This window comes from Clytia hemisphaerica, unplaced genomic scaffold (genome assembly GCF_902728285.1).
Source record: "Clytia hemisphaerica strain Z4C2 unplaced genomic scaffold, Clytia hemisphaerica genome assembly, whole genome shotgun sequence".
In the NCBI taxonomy this organism is placed as follows: Eukaryota; Metazoa; Cnidaria; class Hydrozoa; order Leptothecata; family Clytiidae; genus Clytia; species Clytia hemisphaerica.
Genome location: NW_027103727.1, coordinates 501,724 through 526,254, shown reverse-complemented (window position 1 = coordinate 526,254; position 24,531 = coordinate 501,724). Strand labels below are relative to the sequence as shown.

Sequence of the window (24,531 nt, the reverse complement as noted above, 5' to 3'; positions counted from 1 at the left end):
AACAACAAAGATAAGATTGAGCTACAGTAAAAAATAACAGCGCTAATCTAGACTGTTCCTTCCTTACTTAAAAACGAGAAGAGACTTATCTTATCTTATCTTATCTTATCTTAACTTCTCCTGGATAGAGCTTGGGTTGGGTACCAATAATAAAAAAGATATAAGTTTATATCTTATGTCTAGTTTTTCTAATCTACTAAAAGTCCTTTGAACAAGAAGGAAAATGTAAAAAGAATGAAAGTACATCTATCCTCCTTCTTTGTTGTCTTCAATAAAGAAATTTTAATATCCGAAAATTAAAACCAGAACTTATAGCACTTTTTGTTTTTGTACCAAAACCAGCAAGTCAAGTAGATCTCTTTCATGTCTTCCCTGTCAGAAGGAATTATCGTGTTTACATTTTTTGAAAACGAGGCGAAAAATAAGCCGGCAACCGAATAAGAAAAGAAACGGACAAGAAAGCCTTTCGACGGACCGGTCAATCGGCCGATCGGCCGATCTGGCCGGTTGACGGTCCGGTCTTTTGGCCGCTTTTTAAACATAGCGTTAAGGAGCGGTACGATATCGGCCCTTTTAATAATCGTAACGGCCAGAACGGTCAAAAGGCCGGTCCAAAAGCGGCTAAAACGGGACCGGTGCAAGACCGGTCTTAATTTTATGTACTCCAATTCGCTTGGGGAGTCACAAATATTAAAACAAAATGAATAGGATAATCAATGTTTATAATGAGAGTGCTAAAGTTGTGTTCCTGTTATCCTCTGAACAAAAAGATCCTGAATCAAAAAGAGAAAGAGCAATAGACTTTATCCAAGATAAAAATAAACGACAACAATGTAGAACGAAAAGACAGGAAGGAATTATTAACAAAATGGCTCAATTGTCATTAACAACTGATGACAATGTGTATGTGGAGTTTTATCCCCTAGGAAATGTTACCCAGCCAATTGTTTATTCAACTAACTTGACAATACTTATTCAAAAAAGAAATCTCCACTTGCTCGCACCTCCATCTCCATTCACCCTCAATTTACCTTCATCTCCGTTATCCCCTCCTGTTAAAGTTTATCATTAATAAAATCAATTATTTCATATACGCAACATTGATACATATTTCATTACGTCATCTTCCCTTGAGACTCTTTTCGCCCATAGTCACATTTTCTGTTTTGTCATTCTCACTTCAGTTACACGAGAGCTTTTAGAGACGTATGGTGTTGAGACATGTTTTTGAGTTTCACATTTTGATATCGTTTTACTTTGATTTCAATTTTTACATTCGAAGTACATTTTTCCTGGCAGTTTTTACACAGTGACTACACTTGGGCAATCTGGTAAGCATTTATTCTAGTTATTTGACATTTATAAATTCAGAAAATTAACAAAAATATTTATTCAAAACTTAGATTTTCATTTAGATTTTCATTTACTTTATTCATTTCATTGGACTTTCATTGCACTCACGCACGTTCGTGCTCAGGCTCTCTTGCTCGTTTAGTCTTTTTCCTTTTCATTGGCCTTGCCTTGTTTTCATTTTGGCTCAGTTCAGTTCATTTTCTGGCCTTCATTTTTAATTTGCTTTGCACGTCCGTGCCCTGGTTTCACGGTCTTCTCAGCTGTGTACTCGTTTCGCCCGCATTCTCATTCACACGTTCGTGCGCAGGCTTTTTGGCGGTCAGAGATTTGGTTCTCACCTTGTTCACGTTTCGTGCCTTTTTTGTTTGCGATTATTAGTAATTTTTTCATTAATTAGACATTTTTTCACTAATTAGTAATTTTTCACTAATTAGCCATTTTCATTAATTAGTCATTTTTTCACTAATTAGTCATTTTTCACTAATTAGCATCATCATTCCTAGTTTTCATTTATTTAGTCAAATTGTCATTTTTTCTAAATTATTTTCTTTGTATTCATTTCAGTTTGAACACTTCACTATTCCATATCACAACAATCACGTGTTACAAACATCCCTAGCGGTCCTGCCCTGCTACATTCAAACAGATACTCGAATCACAGACTCTCGATTCTATCAGAAACTCATTCAAACAAAAGCTTGATTCATACAAATCAATCATGTCGCACCATTAACAATTTCCATGCTGTTACGATCCAAGAAACGTATCGATTACAAAATGTTCAGTGAGGACGGTACAGCGTAGGACGGTAGCATCTCAAACCTGATCACACCGGAGCCACTGCAGGAGTCGTGGCTGATGAGCTTCAACATGTGATCAACTCAATCACCCTCATCCTGGAGGAAATCAAAGACTTCATCATTGAATCTGCTATTGACGGTTTAACACCACCAGAGGAGATCGATGACAACATTTCAAAAATTGGATCAATGAGATCAACTCTACGTCACCTCTTCATCAAAGTGCCGAATGACTCCATCGACAAAACGCTTTTCGAATCCTACGACTCAGCAATCTCTAGCATCCAAATGTACATCACTGATGCAAACCAAACCAAACGTGATCAACGAGAATTCGTCGAGAATTTTTCCATCGATTTCAATGAGGTAACGGACACTGTCGTCCAATCCCCAAGTAAAGATATTCCCGATATCACGAAGTCAATGAAGAAGATAGCAATCGAAATCAAAGTCATTATCAGAGACACAACTGGGACAACTAAGGAGCCATCAGTCACAATGCTACAGCAGAAGTATTCACGTTTGATTACTTCTCTTCAAACCTTCTCAACCAACGTCAAAAAGCAGCTTGCCGACAGAGAGATCGATAAACTCTCAACATTCAAAGATTCGATCCTGAAAATCAAACTGCAGAAATTCAGTGGATTCGACTCAAAACTAGACATTTACTCATTCCAAACCGAGTTTGAGACGCTCCACAAACGTCATACTCCAAGATACTACATGCCAGACCTTCTTCGCAACAATTATTCAGAGAATCCAGCCCTGTCAATCGTGAAAGCTGAAACAAACATTGACGAAATCTGGAAACGTCTAAAGTCATCATTCGGTAACACAAACATTTTATTGAACAATAGACTGCAAGAGCTATCCAGTCTCGAAAATATCTGGAGGCCTAAAAATCCATCCAAAATTTCTGAAGCTCTCACTAAGATCATCTCTCTCATGAAAGACCTAATGTCACTATCAGAACAACACAACATTGAAGCCAAGCTCTACAACAGTGATGGAATCCAACGTCTCTACAAATTGATTGGTGACTCTAGAACTACTCGATGGTTTGAGTCTATTTGTGACCAAGATTTAGAGGGTAAAGAACTTTGGTTTCAACTGATAGAATTTTTAGAGAGAGACTTAAAAGTTCAACAGCAAAAGCAACTCCTGACATCGCTAGACTCTGACAAGCCACCAAGAAGTCAGCATTCGCATTATGAGAGAGACTTAAAAGTTCAACAGCAAAAGCAACTCCTGACATCGCTAGACACTGACAAGCCACCAAGAGGTTAGCATTCGCATCCAAGCATTCGAGATCCTTCAATTCCAATTCCAGACGATCAAACTCAGTGCGCCATTTGTGGTTCAAAGGATCATCCAACAACCATTGGACCAAAAGGAAAAAAGCTGATCCAATACTTTGTCTGCAAGGAATTTGCAGATATGTCACCTTCTGAACGCTTTTCCATCCTAAAACGTAAACATTTGTGTCACCGACCAATGTCTCTTCCCTGGTGCCCACGTCGACACTGGCAAGCATCAGGAAGGTAAATGTCAACGTCAATTCATATGCAGACACAAAGATCATGACAACTTCACCATCAAGAAACACGTGCTTGTCTGTGAAGAACACAAGAGGGATCAAGAAAATGTCAACCAAGTCGAGCGATTCAAGCAGAGGTGCATCAGCAAACGTAACAACATGCCAGAGTTCTCCAAAAACATCTCCAACTTCATTGCAATTTCATCATTCCAAACCAGATCACCAAAGGACTCTGTGGACGAATCAGCCTTCTTCCAGTTTCAAGAAGTCACCATCAACCATAAACCGTATCTGATTTTCTACGATTCTGGATGTGACGATTTCATCGTTCGTACGTCATCAGTCAAATCATTGGATGCCGAATTGCAGTGCCAAATTCCTATCAACTTGGATGCAACATTTGTTGGAATATCACTGGACAAAATCACCTCAACATTTCCAACCTACCATTTGAACGGCCAAGTCGAGCATGACGTCCACGAAGCCTACAAGAAAGCTGGAGGTGATCCATCGCAACTTCAGTATCCTGGCCAACAATCAACGTTCGACATTGCTGAAAGTGCCGGCAGTGAAGTTACCTATCGTTGCACCAAATGTCGTTCTTGTGTCGATTGTATATCCAATGGATCAATAGAGGTAACAAGCATTCGTGAAGAGGTCGAACAAGAACTCATCAATAAATCAGTTATCGTAAAATCTGAAGAGCAAGTGACGATCGCAACACCTCCACGGGAATAAGGCGGGTTCGTGGAGGTCAAAATTCTTGCAACGTTACAAATCATTTTCAGAAGCTCGTTCTGGGTTCAAACGAAGCGAATAACTGATTAGAATAAGATTCAGTCTAGGCAGATGTTTTTTCATTTTGAAATTTTGCGTAATTCGCAAAAATCCTCAATTTTGCGCTATTTTGATGACGTCATAAAAATTGAAATTCAAATAACTTTTGATAGAATCATCAAAATAATTTCAAACTTTCACCAAAGATGCATTTCAATGCAAATTTTCAAAAAAATTTCAAAAATTTTCAAAATCTTGATGACGTCAGCATTTTTTAAGGATTTTAGTTTTTTGCCTTAAAAGTGATGACGTCATCAAATTTTATGAATTTTTTTATCTAATTCTGAAAACATTATATGCATCTTTGGTCAAAATTTGAAATTATTTTGATAATTGTATCAAAAGTTATTGGGATTTCAATTTTTATGACATCATCAAAATAGCGCAAAATTGAGGATTTTTGCGAATTATGCAAAATTTCAAAATGAAAAAACATCTGCCTGGACTGAATCCTATTCTACTTAGTCATTCGCTTTGTTTGAGCCCAAAATGAGCTTCTGAAAATGATTTGTAACGTTACAAGCATTTTGACCCCGCCTTAATCCCCTGGAGACTACCATTCATCCTAGATCCCATCACTTGTTTGGTGCCCAACCGTTCTAAGGCACTGAAAGTCTACAATCAACAAGTTTCAAAGCTTAATCGTCATCCAGAGGACAAGTCAGATGTATTAGAATCCCAACGTAAGCTTCAAAGACTTGGACACGTTGATTACGTCAATAATCTTCCAAAGGACCAGCAAGATCAACTGTCATCAAACGCTATCCAAAACTTTATGGAAACAACTGATAGAAAATATTATTTCTAGGGATAGAGTTTTCAGACTTTCTTATAATAAGGTGTTTTTTGGGTATTTTAAGGTATATATTTATCATAGATTTTCCTAAAGAATTGTTTGTTGTTTGTTGTTGTTAGAGGATGTCTCCTCTATTTTAGATATATATATATATCTGTTTTTAATGTTTTATTATTGTGGTGACAACTGATTTGTCATAGTTATCTAAATACTTTATCATTGTGGTGACAACTGCTTTGTCACTATTTATCTTATACGGAAATGAGTACTAAGGAACCATGCACTTAACCACATGTTACAACAAGGAAACTATGTCCTCGGTTTTCCATAAGAAAAACGCCTTAGTCACAGGTTAGCGGTGCATTAAGATATCAATGGTAGCATAACTCATTTCTTTTCAAAAGTTATATTGGTTTAGAGTTTGGATTTTTAAGATTCATAAGATATAAGTAATTATTCATTCTCACCTTCGATAAATGTGTTTTCCATAGATGAAGCTTTGCTTTTGATTAGAGAAGGATCTCGTGGTTTCAAATTTTTGATTTTGTGGTTTTCTGTGAGAATAGACCTATTGTTCTTGTTTTATTTGCGTCCCATGATTGGTCAATTTGGTTGTAAGTATTGTTTTCTTTTTTGTATTGTGGGCCTGGGCCGATTTTTTTATTGTGTTATGTTATTCGTATTGTTCTTGGCGTTTTAGTTACTAACCTTTTGAGTACTTCTATTATTATATCTTTTCAAGTCCGTTAGGTTTTAATTGTGCTATTGTTTTGATTTTAAAGTCGTTATGGATAAACCGGTTCAGTTCAAACCTCTAATGGGGTGGCTGAAACGATTAGGTTGGAATTTTCCGAGAAGTAAAAGTAGATGAAGAATGTGATAAGTAGAGATGTGAGAATAATAATTATTAATTAAGAATCAAGGTGGATGTTTTATGTATTATAAATGTATTTTCAAAAATTAATTAACTTGATAAAAATTATGAAATATAGTGTAAGTGGATCAATCTTTTATAAAGGGTGTACGTGTGATAGTTGTTTTAAGTTTTTGTGTCGCTTGTTTTATAATCTGAGGTCTGGTCGGGAGATAGATTTCAATGTGTGGTCATTTTTTAGTAGATGCCAGTGTCTATTTAGGATGTTTTTAATTGGTTGAAGATTCTCGTAGTATTCGATAACGAACGGAAGGTAATATTTAGAATTTTGTGAATTTTGATACGTTTTTTGTAGGTATTGTTGTTGTTTTTTGTTTTTCCACTTGTTTTTCTTTTGTAAACATTCTTTTTGTGTCATGTGTTTTGTTTTTTTGAATTTCTTTTCGATTAATGTTTTAGGGTAACCCCTGTTTATGAAGGTTTCTTTTAAAACTTTCAATTCTTCATTGAATAGTTTATTGTCTGTTGTGAGTGTTCGGTAACGAAGTGCCTGTGTATAGACTATGTTTTCCGAATGTTCTGTTGTGAATTTAATGGTGTCATGTATCTGGTTTATGTAACTATTAAATTCGTTTAACTCTTTAAGGTTACCTTTCCACAGGAGAAATATATCATCTAGAAATCTGCTGTATAATAAAATCTTTGATAAGTATGGTTCTATGAGTATTTTTTCTTCTTCTAGTTTTCCAAGAAATAGGGTGGCATATGCTGGACACATTCGGCTGCCCATAGCTGAGCCAAATTTTTGTCTATAGAGTGTATCTTGAAACATAAAGTAATTGTTTTCAAGTATAAATCTGAACAGTGTTTCTATTATTTTGTTATTAGGAGAGTAAGTCGGGATTTTTGATCGATGTAGGTTTATGTAATGCAAGCATGAATTTATACCTTCTTCATGTGGGATATTTGTGTAAAGTGATTTGATATCTATGGTCCTAGGTACTTTGTTTGGGGATGCTAAATTTTGGTTTTTCATTAATTTGATTAGGAAGTCTTTGGTGTCTTTAATGTATGAGTGTATTTCTTTTGTTATTGGTTGTAAACATTTAGAAAGGAATTCTGATATATTTTCTGTTAGAGAACTAACAGAAGATACTATTGGCCTTCCTGGAATTAAAGGTTTATGTATTTTAGGTATATATAGAATAGGCTGGTACGCGGTTTGTTCTGGTGGTAAAAATATTAATATATATTATCGTCTATATGGTAGTGGTAGAATATAGTATCCAGGAAGGCCTCTAAGTTTGTTTTGACATCTTTCAGTGGACTTTTATCTATAATTTCGTAAGAGTTCGTATCATTAAGATGGTCCATGACCTTTTCTTTATACATTGTTTTATCGAGGACGACTATACAACCTCCTTTATCAGCTTTTTTTATTTCTATTCTTTTGTTTTTTTGTAGGCGTTCTAGTGTTTTTCTTTCGAATTTGTTTAAGTTGTTGGTAAATTTTATTTGTTCGACAGTTTTAATGTGTTTTCTTATGTCTGCTGTGATTTTTTTGAAGTATATTTTTAGTTTCATATTTTCAGGTGGGGGAGCCTTCCAGTGACTTTTTCTCCAAAGTATTTTTGGTTTTTGTTTATTATTTCGAAAATAGTACATAGTAGACATTTTGTTTTTGAATTTCTCTAGTGCTATTTGGAGATCTTTTTTGTATTTTTTAAGTGTTGGGGTCGGAACGAATGTTAGTCCCTTTTTAAGTAGATCTTGTTCTATTTTCCTGAGTTTCATTTTTGATAAGTTTTTTATTATTTGAGGTTTAATTTTTTGGTTGTAGTTCTGTGGTTTTTGAGAAAGATTTGGATTATTGTTGATAGTTGTTTTTCTTTTTTGATAAATGTTCTTGTCTGAGTTAAAATTATATTGTTTTCCTAAGTTAAAATTACATTGTTTTCCTAAGTTAAAATTATATTGTTTTCCTTTTTCAAAAATATTTTGTTCTTCTATATACATGTCTCTTATTAGTTTTTTGATTTCTTGGCTGGTGTTGGTCCTTCTTCTGTTGCTTGCTTTTTGTTATAATGTTCATTTTGTGCTTCTTTATTAAGCTTTGAAATTGTGTCCGGTGTTAATGATTTTTTAGCTTCCTTCCGTTTATTGGAATGGTGGATTATCCATTGGCCGTGGTGTCGTATGATGATTTCTCTCGCTTCTTTTCCTGCTTTTAATAGGTTTTCGTCCCATACTTTCTTTAAATCGGCACTTAAAGTTGTTTTTGTTTGCAGTGTTGGGATAAAGCCATTCGAAATCGAATTCAATCTCCTCGAATTGATCAACTTCGTTTGCTTCGACGTATGTTGAAGGACTTTCGTAGCGTGGTGTCTATATTTCGATTGCATGTGTTCTGTGTCCATATCGTTCGCGTTAGTTTCGGTAGCCTTTTTCTTTGGTATTTTGAATGGTCGTGCTTTTGGTAGTGCTCGGTCGAATTCGTCTTCTGAATCTTCCATCTGGTTTTCTTTGTTGATTTGTTTGTTGTTTTGTTTTGCTTCTAGTCCAGGTGTTTTTGCAATTTCACTCATTGTCTTGTCGTCAAAGTCTATAAAATTATAAAAAATTTTATTGTGTCTACTGTTGTATTTAAATGTTTTAATTTTTTAATTTTCATATAAGAATTGTTTTTGGTTATTTGTGTTTGTGTTTATGCATTTCTTATGACAAACTTTTAAGTAATGAAAAACGTATTTTGTACTTTGTTGAACCATGGTTAAACTTAATATGTTTAATTTATATAAGGATTGTTTTTGGTTTCTTTTGTGTTTTTGTGTTTCTTATAAAAACTTTTAAGTTAGTTTTTTTACAACGGTTGTAAAATAAAAAATCTCATATTGTTTATCACTAGCTTCTTTTGTTGTACTGTTTGGAGATTCATTCTGTTGTTTATAAGAACATTATTATTAAATAGTAGTTTAATATTTTCATAAAAAAATCGTGGAGTCTTTTATCTTTGGGAAATCTTTATTTTGTATTAAATTAAATTGTTTTATATTTGCAAAGTTTTGTTGTAAAAATTTTTACGTTTCTTCACGTTATATATGTATTTTTTAGTAGTGGTGGAATTGAATTGTTCTAGCTATTCGTTTTTATTTGTTTATATTTGAATATTACTTCATTATAGAGATAGTTATAGATTATAGTTTTCTGCGAGTGTTCTTTCGTCGTGTTTTGTGAAAAATTTTCTTTTGTGTTATAATAGAGATGAGCTAATTGAAGCGAATGTTCTATTGTTTCAGTATTTTTCTCTTTTATTTATAATAATATAGATGAGATAATTTGTAGCGAGTGTTTTGTGAAAGATACTTTATCTTTTGTATTATAATAGAGATGAGCTATGAAGCGAATGTTCTAGAGTGGGGCGACGATTTGCACACTTACTTCGGCGCTGCGCGTGGCTTACGCAGTTAGCGCAAGCCTTTCGCGTGTGATATGAGTTATTCTAAGTCTGAAATGGCCTTCGCGACTTCGGCGCAGCGACGAAACATATTGCGCAGCGCGAGTCTTTCGCATATGGTATAAGTTATTTTATGTCTGGATAGCCTTCGCGGCTTCGGCGCAGCGACGAAACATATCGCGCAGCACGAGTCTTTCGCATATGGTATGAGTTATTTTATGTATGGAACAGCCTTTGCAGCTTCGGCGCAGCGACGAAACATATTGCGCAGCGCGAGTCTTTCGCATATGGTATAAGTTATTTTATGTCTGGATAGCCTTCGCGGCTTCGGTGCAGCGACGAAACATATCGCGCAGCACGAGTCTTTCGCATATGGTATGAGTTATTTTATGTATGGAACAGCCTTCGCGGCTTCGGCGCAGCGACGAAACATATTGCGCAGCACGAGTCTTTCGCATATGGTATGATTTATTTTATATCCAGTTCAAATGTTGTCACGGGAAGAAGTGTAATCATTCTAAAACTTGCGCTGCACAATATATTTCGCCGCTGCGCCGAAGTCGCGAAGCAGTATTATCCATGCTAAAATATCATTTTATATGATTAGTTTCACATCAGAAATGGCCTTCACAGCTTCGGCGCTGCGGCGAAAGATATTGCGCAGCGCAAGTCTTTCGCGTTTATAAAGAGTTACTTTGTGTCCTGAAATGACCTTCGCGGATTCGGCGCAGCGGCGAAACATATCGCGCAGCGCAAATCTTTGTTAACAGCAACTGAAGCTCATGCAGAGTTTCTGAGAATGAAAGTGACGTCAGATCAAATGTCGTCAGAAAAGAAAGTGTAATCAAGCGAAAGGTTGCGCTGCGCAATATGTTTCGCCGTTGCGCCGAAGCCGCGAAGGTAGACATTTTAAAGAATAAATAGGTTTATGTCTTGCGAAAGGGTGCGCTGCGCGTTGGGTTTTGCCGCTGCGCCGAAGTCGCGAATGTAAAAATTTTGAATAAGAAAACACTATATCTTGCGAAAGGCTGCGCAGCGGCGAAGTAATTGTGCAAATCGCCGGCCCTTTGGAGTTCTATTGTTTCAGTATTTTTCTTTTGTATTATAATACAGATGAGCTAATTTTCAGCGAGTGTTCTATTGTTCACTTAATTTTTTGTGTGTTCAGTTTTATTGTTCACTTAATTTTTTGTGTGTTCAGTTTTATTGTTCACTTAATTTTTTGTGTGTTCAGTTTTATTGTTCACTTAATTTTTTGTGTGTTCAGTTTTTTCAGTTATGTTTATGTATATTTTTACGTAGTGAAAGAAGTTTTTTTATATGAGTTTCTTGTAGTTAGATTTTTGTGTTTGAATTTTTGTGTTTTTCTTTGGTGATATTTTTTGAGAGTTTTAATCTTATATTCAAAACTCAATTTTAAATTTGAGCAAGGAATACTTTGATTCTTAATTTTTTGAAGAAAAAAATTGTGTGAGAGGGGTAAGTGTACTTATAGTTTTTTTATAAATTTTGTTTTTATTTGTTTTTAGATTTTGTTTTTATTTGTTTTTAGAGTATAAAGTACTGCTCGTTTATACTCTAGATTGTTCTTATTAGGTTGAAACTCTATATATCATCAAAGCTTTTCAGACTTTGAGGATATCGCAATCTTTATGGAAACAACTGATAGAAAATATTATTTCTAGGGATAGAGTTTTCAGACTTTCTTATAATAAGGTGTTTTTTGGGTATTTTAAGGTATATATTTATCATAGATTTTCCTAAAGAATTGTTTGTTGTTTGTTGTTGTTAGAGGATGTCTCCTCTATTTTAGATATATATATCTGTTTTTAATGTTTTATTATTGTGGTGACAACTGATTTGTCATAGTTATCTAAATACTTTATCATTGTGGTGACAACTGCTTTGTCACTATTTATCTTATACGGAAATGAGTACTAAGGAACCATGCACTTAACCACATGTTACAACAAGGAAACTATGTCCTCGGTTTTCCATAAGGAAAACGCCTTAGTCACAGGTTAGCGGTGCATTAAGATATCAATGGTAGCATAACTCATTTCTTTTCAAAAGTTATATTGGTTTAGAGTTTGGATTTTTAAGATTCATAAGATATAAGTAATTATTCATTCTCACCTTCGATAAATGTGTTTTCCATAGATGAAGCTTTGCTTTTGATTAGAGAAGGATCTCGTGGTTTCAAATTTTTGATTTTGTGGTTTTCTGTGAGAATAGACCTATTGTTCTTGTTTTATTTGCGTCCCATGATTGGTCAATTTGGTTGTAAGTATTGTTTTCTTTTTTGTATTGTGGGCCTGGGCCGATTTTTTTATTGTGTTATGTTATTCGTATTGTTCTTGGCGTTTTAGTTACTAACCTTTTGAGTACTTCTATTATTATATCTTTTCAAGTCCGTTAGGTTTTAATTGTGCTATTGTTTTGATTTTAAAGTCGTTATTGATAACCGGTTCAGTTCAAACCTCTAATGGGGTGGCTGAAACGATTAGGTTGGAATTTTCCGAGAAGTAAAAGTAGATGAAGAATGTGATAAGTAGAGATGTGAGAATAATAATTATTAATTAAGAATCAAGGTGGATGTTTTATGTATTATAAATGTATTTTCAAAAATTAATTAACTTGATAAAAATTATGAAATATATTGTAAGTGTATCAATCTGTTATAAAGGGTGTACGTGTGAGTAGTTGTTTTAAGTTTTTGTGTCGCTTGTTTATAATCTGAGGTCTGGTCGGGAAGATAGATTTCAATGTGTGGTCATTTTTTAGTAGATGCCAGTGTCTATTTAGGATGTTTTTAATTGGTTGAAGATTCTCGTAGTATTCGATAACGAACGGAAGGTAATATTTAGAATTTTGTGAATTTTGATACGTTTTTTGTAGGTATTTGTTTTTGTTTTTGTTTTTCCACTTGTTTTTCTTTTGTAAACATTCTTTTTGTGTCATGTGTTTTGTTTTTTTGAATTTCTTTTCGATTAATGTTTTAGGGTAACCCCTGTTTATGAAGGTTTCTTTTAAAACTTTCAATTCTTCATTGAATAGTTTATTGTCTGTTGTGAGTGTTCGGTAACGAAGTGCCTGTGTATAGACTATGTTTTCTTTCATATGTTGTGGGTGGTATGAGGTGTAGTGTAGTAGTGGTTTTGCATCAGTGTCTTTTGTATAGATTTTGCTTTTGAATGTTTGTGATTTTTTGTCAATATATATTGTGGTGTCTAGAAAGTTAATCATGTTTTCCGAATGTTCTGTTGTGAATTTAATGGTGTCATGTATCTGGTTTATGTAACTATTAAATTCGTTTAACTCTTTAAGGTTACCTTTCCACAGGAGAAATATATCATCTAGAAATCTGCTGTATAATAAAATCTTTGATAAGTATGGTTCTATGAGTATTTTTTCTTCTTCTAGTTTTCCAAGAAATAGGGTGGCATATGCTGGACACATTCGGCTGCCCATAGCTGAGCCAAATTTTTGTCTATAGAGTGTATCTTGAAACATAAAGTAATTGTTTTCAAGTATAAATCTGAACAGTGTTTCTATTATTTTGTTATTAGGAGAGTAAGTCGGGATTTTTGATCGATGTAGGTTTATGTAATGCAAGCATGAATTTATACCTTCTTCATGTGGGATATTTGTGTAAAGTGATTTGATATCTATGGTCACTAGGTACTTTGTTTGGGATGCTAAATTTTGGTTTTTCATTAATTTGATTAGGAAGTCTTTGGTGTCTTTAATGTATGAGTGTATTTCTTTTGTTATTGGTTGTAAACATTTAGAAAGGAATTCTGATATATTTTCTGTTAGAGAACTAACAGAATTTGAATATGAATTTTTTTATCTAATTCTGAAAACATTATATGCATCTTTGGTCAAAATTTGAAATTATTTTGATAATTGTATCAAAAGTTATTGGGATTTCAATTTTTATGACATCATCAAAATAGCGCAAAATTGAGGATTTTTGCGAATTATGCAAAATTTCAAAATGAAAAAACATCTGCCTGGACTGAATCCTATTCTACTTAGTCATTCGCTTTGTTTGAGCCCAAAATGAGCTTCTGAAAATGATTTGTAACGTTACAAGCATTTTGACCCCGCCTTAATCCCCTGGAGACTACCATTCATCCTAGATCCCATCACTTGTTTGGTGCCCAACCGTTCTAAGGCACTGAAAGTCTACAATCAACAAGTTTCAAAGCTTAATCGTCATCCAGAGGACAAGTCAGATGTATTAGAATCCCAACGTAAGCTTCAAAGACTTGGACACGTTGATTACGTCAATAATCTTCCAAAGGACCAGCAAGATCAACTGTCATCAAACGCTATCCAAAACTACATTCCATGGCGGGCTGTATGGAAACTCAGCTCGCTAACAACGCCATGCAGAATTGTGTTCGATGCATCACAGCCAACAAGTAGCGGATATAGCTTAAACTCAATCCTCGCCAAAGGAACCAATGGAATGAACAAATTGGTGGAAATCTTTATCAGGTGGTATACTTACAGATCCGCCTTCCATACCGATGTCACCAAAATGTATAATTCCGTCAAGCTACGCTACCAACGATACTTATGGCATGACACACTCAACATCAACCAGCCACCTGAAGAGAAAGTGATAAAGACGTTGATATACGGTGTGCGATCAAGTGGCAATCAATCCGAACGAGGCATTCGTCAAACCTCATCCTTGTCAAAAGAGGTATTCCCAGCAGTTGACCGAATCGTAAAGGAAGACTTGTACGTCGACGATTGCATGTCTGGTGAAGTTGATGATCAAACCTCAAAACAACGAGCCGACCAAATGGAAATCGCTCTCAGTCGGGGAGGGTTCGGTTTGAAAGGTTTCACATTCAGTGGTGATGATCCTCCAGCATCCTTGACCAAAGATGGAGAATCAATCGGCGTTGGTGGTCTCATTTGGTATCCGAAATCAGATCAAATTTCCATCGACGTAACCGAATTGAATTTTTCCAAAAATCACCGTGGTAAAAAGCCAACCATCCAAGTCGGCATTAGCTCACTCGTCGTCATTGCGTTTCGAAAGTTGGTGAAATATTCGACATCACTGGCAAATTGACACCCATCACCGCTTCATTCAAGCTTGATCTTCGCAACCTTGTCGATCTTGGACTCAGTTGGGACGATGCCATTCCTGACAATCTCAGACCAATCTGGGAAGATAACTTCACCATGATGCAAGAAATCAAGACCATCCGGTATCAAAGAACCATCGTTCCTCCAGATGCAGTCAATCTGAACATCAACACTGTCGATTTTGGGGATGCTAGCAAACAAATAGCAGCTGTCGCTATCTACGCACGAATGCTCCGTAAAAATGGCGAATATTCCTCGCAACTCATCTTCTCGAGATCCAAAGTCATCTCACCGACAACGCAACCACGTGCAGAGCTCATTGCTGCTGTGCTCAATGCCCATACTGGTGAGGTCGTCAGACGTGCACTCAAATCAAAACATGATGGATCAATCAAACTAACTGATAGTACAATCAATCTGCACTGGATCAGCAACGACGAGATCACTCTAAAGCCATTTGCACGTAATCGAATCATTGAAATCAAACGCTTCACGTCATCCGAAAATTGGTACTAAGTCAACACGAAGCAAATGTTGGCCGACCTTCCAACACGTCGTGGTTGCAAGCTGTTTGACATCAACAACAGTTCGAGATGGATCAACGGTGAATCCTGGATGACAACTGATGTCAAGGACTTCCCCATCAAAAAGGTGAGTCAGATTACTCTTAGCTCTTCTGACCTTACCCAAATGATGAAAGAGGCTACCTTCGAGAGCAACCAACATCATTCATTCACGAAGACTTCTGGACATTCGTCACTTCCTGCCAAAGTGAGTGAACGCTACTCATTCTCGAAATACTTGATAGACCCCAACAGATTTCGTTTCACCAAAGTTATCAGAATCCTTGCTCTCGTATTTAAATATTTGCGAAAACTTAGATATTTAGCTCAACAAAGACGTGCATCCAATACCAACAGTCATCAGCTTATCATCAAATTGGACGATATGGAAGTTCACATCAAATCAGCGGAAGCTTGCTTCTGGCACAAGGGAACCAATGAGGTCAAACGATCCGTCAGCCCTAACAAATACAAACGTATCTCAACTGAAGTGGACGGTATACTCATTTACACTGGTCGCATTCTTCCAAACGAAAGCATCAACATCGTTACACCAATGACTCGTGTCATGAAAGATCTCCATAAAACTGTCTTTTGTGTACCGATCCTGGAAAAGCATTCACCACTTTCCTACGCCATTTTACAAGAGGTTCACTGGTTTAACAAGACCGTCAAGCACTCGGGAATCGAATCGACATTACGTTATGCATCCAAAGTCGCCCACATCATTGAATGTCGTGAGGTCACAAAGAAGAACAAACGAGCCTGCAAACTGTGTCGTTATCTCAAAAAACAACGCATCAAGGTTTCGATGGGGAAGGTTCTAAACTCCTGCATGACGATTGCACCAGCATTCTAAAACACTCAATGTGATCATAGAGGTATAAAGAAACAGGAGAAGTATGCTATTGTAACCATGCTCGCCCTACGATTAAAAAAATACGAGGTATGCATGCTCATAATCTCATATATCGTGCATTTATAATGAGCTCTTTTGTTGATAGGTGAAATCTTATTGGCTTATTTCAGTTGTTGAAATTAGATGAGACGAGATCCATTGTTTCTGACATTGGTGTAAGAAAATATTTGGATTAAAAAAGGCCTGTAAACTTTGCAATCCTTCATCAAATGACAAGATTTTTCGATCAACATTTTCTTCAAGGCGAACTCTATTGCTTAATACTTTCCTCCAAAATTCTCCAGCGACTTTTTGTCTACAAATTGGGTCTGAAATTGTGTGTGCTTATAAAGAACTTTTAATTTTCTGGCTGGAGAAAAAATCTTTTCAAAAAAAAATTTAATGGATGACAAAATTGAACGCAAACTTATTTCGTGGAGCTAAATTTTATTTTATTATCGTATATTAGAAGGCTAGAAATCTTCGATGTTGATAGTAAGAATGTTCAGAGAAAACTTGAGTTCTACTAAAAAGTCGTATTTCATCGGGCGAGCCTAGAATTTCTTTTGATTTATTACATAAAAGAAATCAAAAGACTTTAACGACCAATTACCGACAAATTCATCTCCTGTCTTTCTTTATACCTCCATGATGTGATCTAGCCGGACCATTTCAAGCATACAGTTCATTCAACAAACGCTAAAACGATCAAAACTTGGTTGACGATCTTTTGTTGCTCCACAACTTCCACCATTTCGATCAAGACAATGGACGACTACAGCACGCCATCTTTTCTACTCTCACTTACTCGCATCGCTTGTGATAACGGTTATCCAATGAATATGTTCATCGATCAAGGCAGCCAAATGGTCAAAGGCTGTGACGATTCAAGGATTTCGTTCAAAGATCTCAAAAACCGCCTTCATGTCGACGTCAAGATGAATTTCGAAGTTTGCCCTGTCGGCGGACATAATTATAACGGAAAGGTTGAACGTAAGATACGAGAAGTGAAATCATCAATCAACAAATCATTCCAAGGAAGGAGACTATCGATCCTGCAATGGGAGACACTATCATCGGAAGTAGCAAATTCCATGAACGACCTGCCTTTGGCACTCAATGGCATTGTATCCGATTACGAATCAATGGATCTCATCACACCGAACCGTCTCAAGCTTGGACGTAACAATGATCGTAGCCCTACCAAACCACTCATCGTTTCCAAGAATCCATCGAAAATCCTTCAAACCAACACTGAGATCTTCGACACTTGGTTTGACCACTAGCTGATCAACCATGTTCCAAAAATCACTTATCAGCCCAAATGATTCATCAACGACAGAGACATCATGGTGGGCGACATCGTGTTATTCCTCAAGAATGACTCCCTCATCAATTCCACGTATCAGTACGGTACCGTTCGAGAGTTATTCCCAGGACGAGATTCAAAAGTTCGGAAAATCAAAGTCGCGTACAAGAACCATAACCATGAACCATAACGAAAGCGTGTTCCGCGAGACAAATCGTGCCGTTCGTGAGTTAGTAGTTATCCATCAAGTGGATGAAGTTGATCTGGTGGATGGTTTAAATGAAATGTTTAACTTGACTAAGTGACTTTTGCATCTGCCCGGGGGCAGTGTTAAAGGACTCTCAAATGACTTCAAAAGTCTTTAGTATATCATTAATAAAATCAATTATTTCATATACGCAACATCAATACATATTTCATTACGTCATCTTCCCTTGAGACTCTTTTCGCCCATAGTCACATTTTCTATTTTGTCATTCTCACTTCAGTTACACGAGAGCTTTTAGAGAGATAAGACGTATGGTGTTGAGACATGTTTTTGAGTTTCACATTTTGATATCGTTTTACTTTGATTTCAATTTTTACATTCGAAGTACATTTTTCCTGGCAGTTTTTACACAGTGACTACTACACTTGGGCAATCTGGTAAGCATTTATTCTAGTTATTTGACATTTATAAATTCAGAAAATTTACAAAAATATTTATTCAAAACTTAGATTTTCATTTAGATTTTCATTTCATTGGACTTTCATTGCACTCACGCACGTTCGTGCTCAGGCTCTCTGGCTCGTTTAGTCCTTTTCCTTTTCATTGGCCTTGCCTTGTTTTCATTTTGGCTCAGTTCAGTTCATTTTCTGGCCTTCATTTTTCATTTGCATTGCAAGTTCGTGCCCTGGTTTCATGGTCTTCTCAGCTGTGTACTCGTTTCGCCCGCATTCTCATTCGCACGTTCGTGCTCAGGCTTCTTGGCAGTCACAGCTTTGGTTCTCACCTTGTTCACGTTTCGTGCCTTTTTTGTTTGCGATTATTAGTCATTTTTTCATTAATTAAACATTTTTTCACTAATTAGTCATTTTTCACTAATTAGTCATTTTTCACTATTTAGCATCATCATTCCTAGTTTTCATTTATTTAGTCAAATTGTCAATTTTTCTAAATTATTTTCTTTGTATTCATTTCAGTTTGAACACTTCACTATTCCATATCACAACAATCACGTGTTACAAACATCCCTAGCGGTCCTGTCCTCCATTATATTTTTGCTCACCTTCATCAACACAGGATTGTACTAGATTCACTGGACTTTTCACTCCCCCCAAGAGGGTATAGGTGAACAAAACCTGGAATCCACAACAACAATTTCCCATCCCTTACAACAGCTTGCTGATCAAAACAATCAACTCACATCCCAAATACAACAACAAACAGAGTTTCAACGTATTTTGGAATCAACATCCGCAACTTTAAACAGTTTGGACTCATTTTTATTGGAGAATTCGCCATCATCAAACATCACAAATAAAAGAAAATTAAACCGTGAGTAATGTCAAATATGTCAGGGGGTATCTGGTGAGGACAATGACTTAGATTCACCATGGATTGGATGTGCTGCAAAGATAGTGTAAAAAAAGGGTCTGAAGAAGATGCAGGATCCGAATTTAAATATTGGTGCCCTGCACATAGACAATCGAAGTTAAAAGCTTGTAAGAAACGTTTATGCTTAGGGAAATGAACTGGACTTAACATTTAACCTACTAAGAGATTGGTACTAAAATAGTTGGCAAATTGGATACAGTTAATTACGTGGTAAAGGTTTTTGTTAAAACTTTCATTACCATCAAAAGATTTTTAGAAGGGTATTTTCAAGTCAATCAAAAATCGCCATATTTTAGTAGCAACCTCTCTGATAGGAAAAATTGATGAAGATTCTGGCAAAGAAATCTAAAAACATCTACTCTTCTTCGTCAGAGTCTTCAACAACAATATCCTTTAAAATATTATCTGCCAAGATAGGATTAACCCGAATATTTGCAAGAAGAGTTCCTTGCTCATGCATTTTCCAGTACGATTTTCTTTTCTCCTTCAATGTTGAGGAAAAGTTTAAAGTTGATCATTCGCAATTTCTCCATGTATGTTGAAATCGGTGAGTTCATCACTGTATTCTAAAAATTTTGAGTGTCTTAGCACTGCTCTCCATTCAAGAATTTCTTCCCCGAGTAATGTAATCCGAGATACCGATTCATCTTTAAGGTGGAAAGGAGGTGCAAGGTTGTCATAAATATCATCTACTTTGTCAACACATCTTGAAATTTTTTGCCATGTTGTTTTCTCCACAGGGCCTTTCGGAGACAACATTTTCTGACGCTGGAGGAGCAAAAAAACAACACCTTGACATTTTCCTGATACATTACTGCTAGAAAATGTTGTGTTTTCATCGAGTTGTTTCTTGATAGGAATTGGATACTTCACCTTATTACTAAGGTCACGATATTCTACTTCTTGGTAGATAGGGTGGTTAATGGTGTAAAAGAAATCGAGAAATGAATAACTTTTTTAATTTTTCAAACGTTGAGAGAAATATATTTAAAAACAAATTTGTTCGCTATTTTTTCTTTTGATCATATTATTTTCTCATTTTTGAATGTATATAATAACCCTTATAATATTTTTGAATTTTTGTTTCTTATTTATCTTTTGACTTTTTTCTTTTAGATATATATACATATAAAAAAGAAAATCTAGTTTTTATTGTATTTTTAAAAGCAGTTTATCTATTTTCTGATATTTATTAACACAAATGTAAAAATAATTACCCGAAAGTACGATTTGACTTGATTCATACTGAGATGACCCAATCCTGATAGAACAATGACCCAATCATACTTCTCTGGGGTATTTTCAACCAAACGACTGGCTTAATTGTAAGGGGGACCATCACATCCTAGTTATGTCCACTGTCGACTCTGACCAATTCCAACGTATTCCTCAAGGCTATCCAACACCTCAGTTATACTCTGGTAGCTGTTTGGATTGACGAGTATTGGCTCTCCGATTTGTTGGGGTCTGCTATTACTACTCTGCTGCTCACCCAAATGAATATATTTTTCTCCTTTAGAAGTGGTCTGCTTTCCTTCACGTTTCTCCTCCACTATCTTCTTCACTTCTGAGCCACACTTGTCACACTTCCTTTTCAAGTTACGATAGATAGTCTTGATGACAATCCTAGAACAAAAATGGTCATAATACTGTATTTATACACATCATCTATTTTTTAACTTGATTTCTAGAACGGGTTTAATTAAAGAATTTTTTTTGGGTGTAAACTTCCATATAGAAAACAACTGACAAATCTAGAAATAATTATTATTAGAGTATTTTGTCATTCTCCTGGATTTTTTATTTTTCAAATTCCAGTATATATACCGGAAACCAAAAGAATACACAAAACATATTCAATATTTTCTTTAATTGGTATTGTTTTCAACTTACTTTATTTACACACCTTCGATGTTGCAGCTTCATTAATTCGTCAATCCTCCCTTCTACATTCTGCTGCTCCTGATATACATCAATCATTGTAGAAAAGTATTGCAGTCGGCAACGACGAAAAACAAGTTCAGATTCAGTAATCTGTGTTTCATTTTCTGTTGTTGTTCAATTTTTGTCTGCTTAATCCAGTGTTTTGGTTTAAGGCTTTCTTGTAACTGCAGACCCTCATCGGGTAAACTTATGTGTAATGTTGTTGTGATGATGTCTGCAGTGCTTGCTTTATTTTTAGAGATTGGATATGTTTTTGGGACATATTTCCCAATGTTATCAAAAAACGTTTCCACATCTCCTAGAGGGCATTGTAATGGTGCTTTGCCATTTTCAGTAAACCAGTTTTGGTAAGATGAGTATCCTCCAGATGGTGAAATTTTTCCATTAATTTCAGTAACTGTTTTGGACCCAGAAATAGCAGACTGAATCAGATTAGTAGCGAATGAGAATGGCATAACCCATTTAGCAAGCCATAAAAACTTTCCAAAAGATTTGAAAATTTCCACTTCCCAGTGTCGGAAAGGTTTTGAAAGGTTTTTTCAATAAAAGATATTAGCATAGATAGTACATATGTTTCAATATCAATGTCTTTTAAACCTTCGACACATTTGAAAATTTTAGAAAGTTTGTTGCCATCTGAGCTCAATTGCCCATGGATAACTTTCTGTCCAATTGTCTTTAACAAAGATGACCAATGATGGTTAGAAACAGAGTTTACTTCGTCAGAAGTAGAAATAATTAAAATATTTTGAAGTTCCTTTATTTTGGTCTCGATGTTATCAATTCTTTGTTCATGTATTTGTTCCTGCTGCTGATGTGAATCGTCTCCTTCATGTTCATCTTGATCTTCTTGACGTTCTTCTTGATGTGGTGGTGGTGGTGGTGCAAGATTTTCTTGTTTGTAAAGTGTTTCTGCTTTCCTCACACATACATCACAAACAAAGTTTGTCCGATACGAAATAAAGTGTCTCTTTCTCATGTATTCAATAACTAATGTTTTGTATTTCTTAGAGCTGGAGATGTTATTGACGGTAAATGTTTTGGCGCCATTTTGATTTCTTGTTTTTATTTTAAAGCCCGTGCTACATTATAAATGTTTATCTGCTACGGTGTAGATAGGGCAATACACCCGCGTTTTATACGCGTTTTTGTCGTTTTTTAAGGATTCGAAAGGTTTTGACCCGATTAATGGCCCTCTCAACGTGTATTCTTAAGTTGGCAACTACTGTTGTCTTCTCCTTTTCGGCTTTGGTCATTTGAGCCTTTAACCTGGCTCCAGGGGGTATTGTTAGCGTACAATACTTCAATAGCAGTTCTTCTTGCATAGAAAACCCACGATCAGCCATGACCTCATCATACAGATCCAAGCACTCAAAAAACCACTATCACGACTAGCCTGGGTATCCAGACCGTAAACTATTTCTAGTTTTTTATAATCTTGTCTCTGGTTTACGGTCTGGTCCAACTAACTCCTCTGCAGGGATATTTGTCCCTGCATATGCGAGTGTATCTGATTGGTCAGTACGCGCCCAGTCACTGAGCGGAATTTTCGCGGGGTTTTCGACATTTCTCGATGTGCGCGCATAATTTATGGAAAAAGCTGACATGGCAAAAAAAGATAAACAAATGAAAATGAAAAGGATCTTCTAAACAAAATGGCTGATGGAAAGGAGCCTTTATGAATGTGGCTGACGTTTGGATATAGTTTAAAGTAGTTTTGAAAGTTTATTGAGTTTGTAAAAGGTTTTATGGTAAGTAATTATGTGTGTCTGCCTGAGTTTCCAAAGTTTTGAGATTCTGTCAACAAGGGTTCACTCACAGACTGTGTCATTTAAAACTGTATCAGACTTTTTTAGTTGCACCAGACTCTAAAGTTTTAGAAACTTTGTATGTCGAGGTAAGAGTTTTTTTTCTGAAATTTTGAGTCTGGATACCCAGGCTATAGCACGACCACCATAGCAATGTGACAGAAATGTAATAAATCATGTTGGTGAGATACCAATAAAAAGTTTGAAGGTATTGTGGCTCTTGTAATCAGACCATCCCACAGCTTGATTGTAAAGTGATTTCGGGCGCTGGATAAAAACTTCACTACAATCAATTATCACTCTAACTTTTCCATACCCTGCCTTCTTGAAAATTTTAGGCATGTTTTCATGGATAGACTCAATCGGTAACCATTGAACCAAAACACCAATGTTATTGGCTAACAAACTTACGTATGTTTTGAATGTGTTTGAGCATGTAGCTTCTGATATCCCAAACTGGCGTAGTCTAATCAAAGTCATAAGAAGTGAGTCCTTTGGTGATAACTTTGTCTTACGATAGCTGGTCAAGTTCGGTTTGACCTTTTGGCTTATTACAGATTTCCTTGCTCTCCATTTTGTGATGTAAGGAATATATGGCTCAATTATTTCATACAGCTTGTTGAATATTTTGATTGTGGTAATACCTGTGTAAAAGTTCATTTTACGATCAGATTTGATACTGGTAATAGAGAATGGTTTCGATGGTCATTTGTGTAAAGGTTGACATAAGAGTCTTTAATAAGAGTGGTATCTTTTAGCTATTTTTTGCCAAAATTATGCTTGGTGAATTTTTTTGCAATTCTTATATTAATATCATTTTAAATGTTATTTCTATTTAGAATCTCTTCAAACATCTTCCCAGTGAAAGACAGTTACCTAGTGAATTGAAGAAAGACACTATAGAGTTTTTGAAATTGAAGCCAAACAAGAAACTTGTCCAGCAAGATCTTCAACTTAAAAGTGGAAAAGTTGTTTATATGAGAGACGTTCACAATCTAGCGCCGAAAGCTAAATCAAATAAAACTAGAAACGAGCTTCCTGAAGTAGTAAACATCCTAATAGAAGAATTTGGTAAGTATAAGAGTTTCAGAAAGTGAAGGTTATTGTAAGTGAAGACCCAATCATTACTAAAATAAAAGAATCCTTGATGACCTCATTTGCTGCGAAATTTATATTTGAAGAATTTAACAGCTTCACCAAAACAACTATTCGCACCATACCACTACCACTACCTGCAGCTGTCCTTTTGCATCATCAATGAGACTGCCTTGCAGACACATATTTCTTTCACATTTTGAGGCTAACTGCCAGTCTTTATTCGTGGAGGAGCTCTGTATCAAAAGATGGTCCAAAAGCTATTGTTTGGAAACCCAGCGTTTGTTCAGGAAATCAAATGGTTTAAATGGTTATGGGGCACCGATCAACACCACAACCAGACAACTAGAAAAAGCCTTGAACCAAGCTGAAAGATTCAACAAAGCTCTGGGGATCTGCAAACAACTTTCGTCACTTGTTGCAGAACATGGTGGTGAAACTTTTGTATTGCTTTTACATGTCTTCAATCCATTTGGGAAAGAGGAGAAGAAGCAACAATTATTTCTAAATCAGTTGGTAACACCATCAAGGCCGCCTTTTTTACTAACCAAAAC

At 35.8% G+C, this 24,531-nt stretch overlaps 1 protein-coding gene across 1 annotated transcript; it reads left to right on the top strand.

The window, feature by feature from the left end:
• Nucleotides 1-11,631: 11,631 nt before the first annotated feature.
• On the top strand, nt 11,632-15,279 carry LOC136804854 (uncharacterized). Its single transcript, XM_067061372.1, has 3 exons — nt 11,632-11,671; nt 13,797-14,620; nt 14,770-15,279. Exons 1-3 carry the CDS (start codon nt 11,632-11,634, stop codon nt 15,277-15,279), a joined length of 1,374 nt encoding a protein of 457 aa, XP_066917473.1.
• The last annotated feature ends 9,252 nt before the right edge of the window (nt 15,280-24,531 follow it).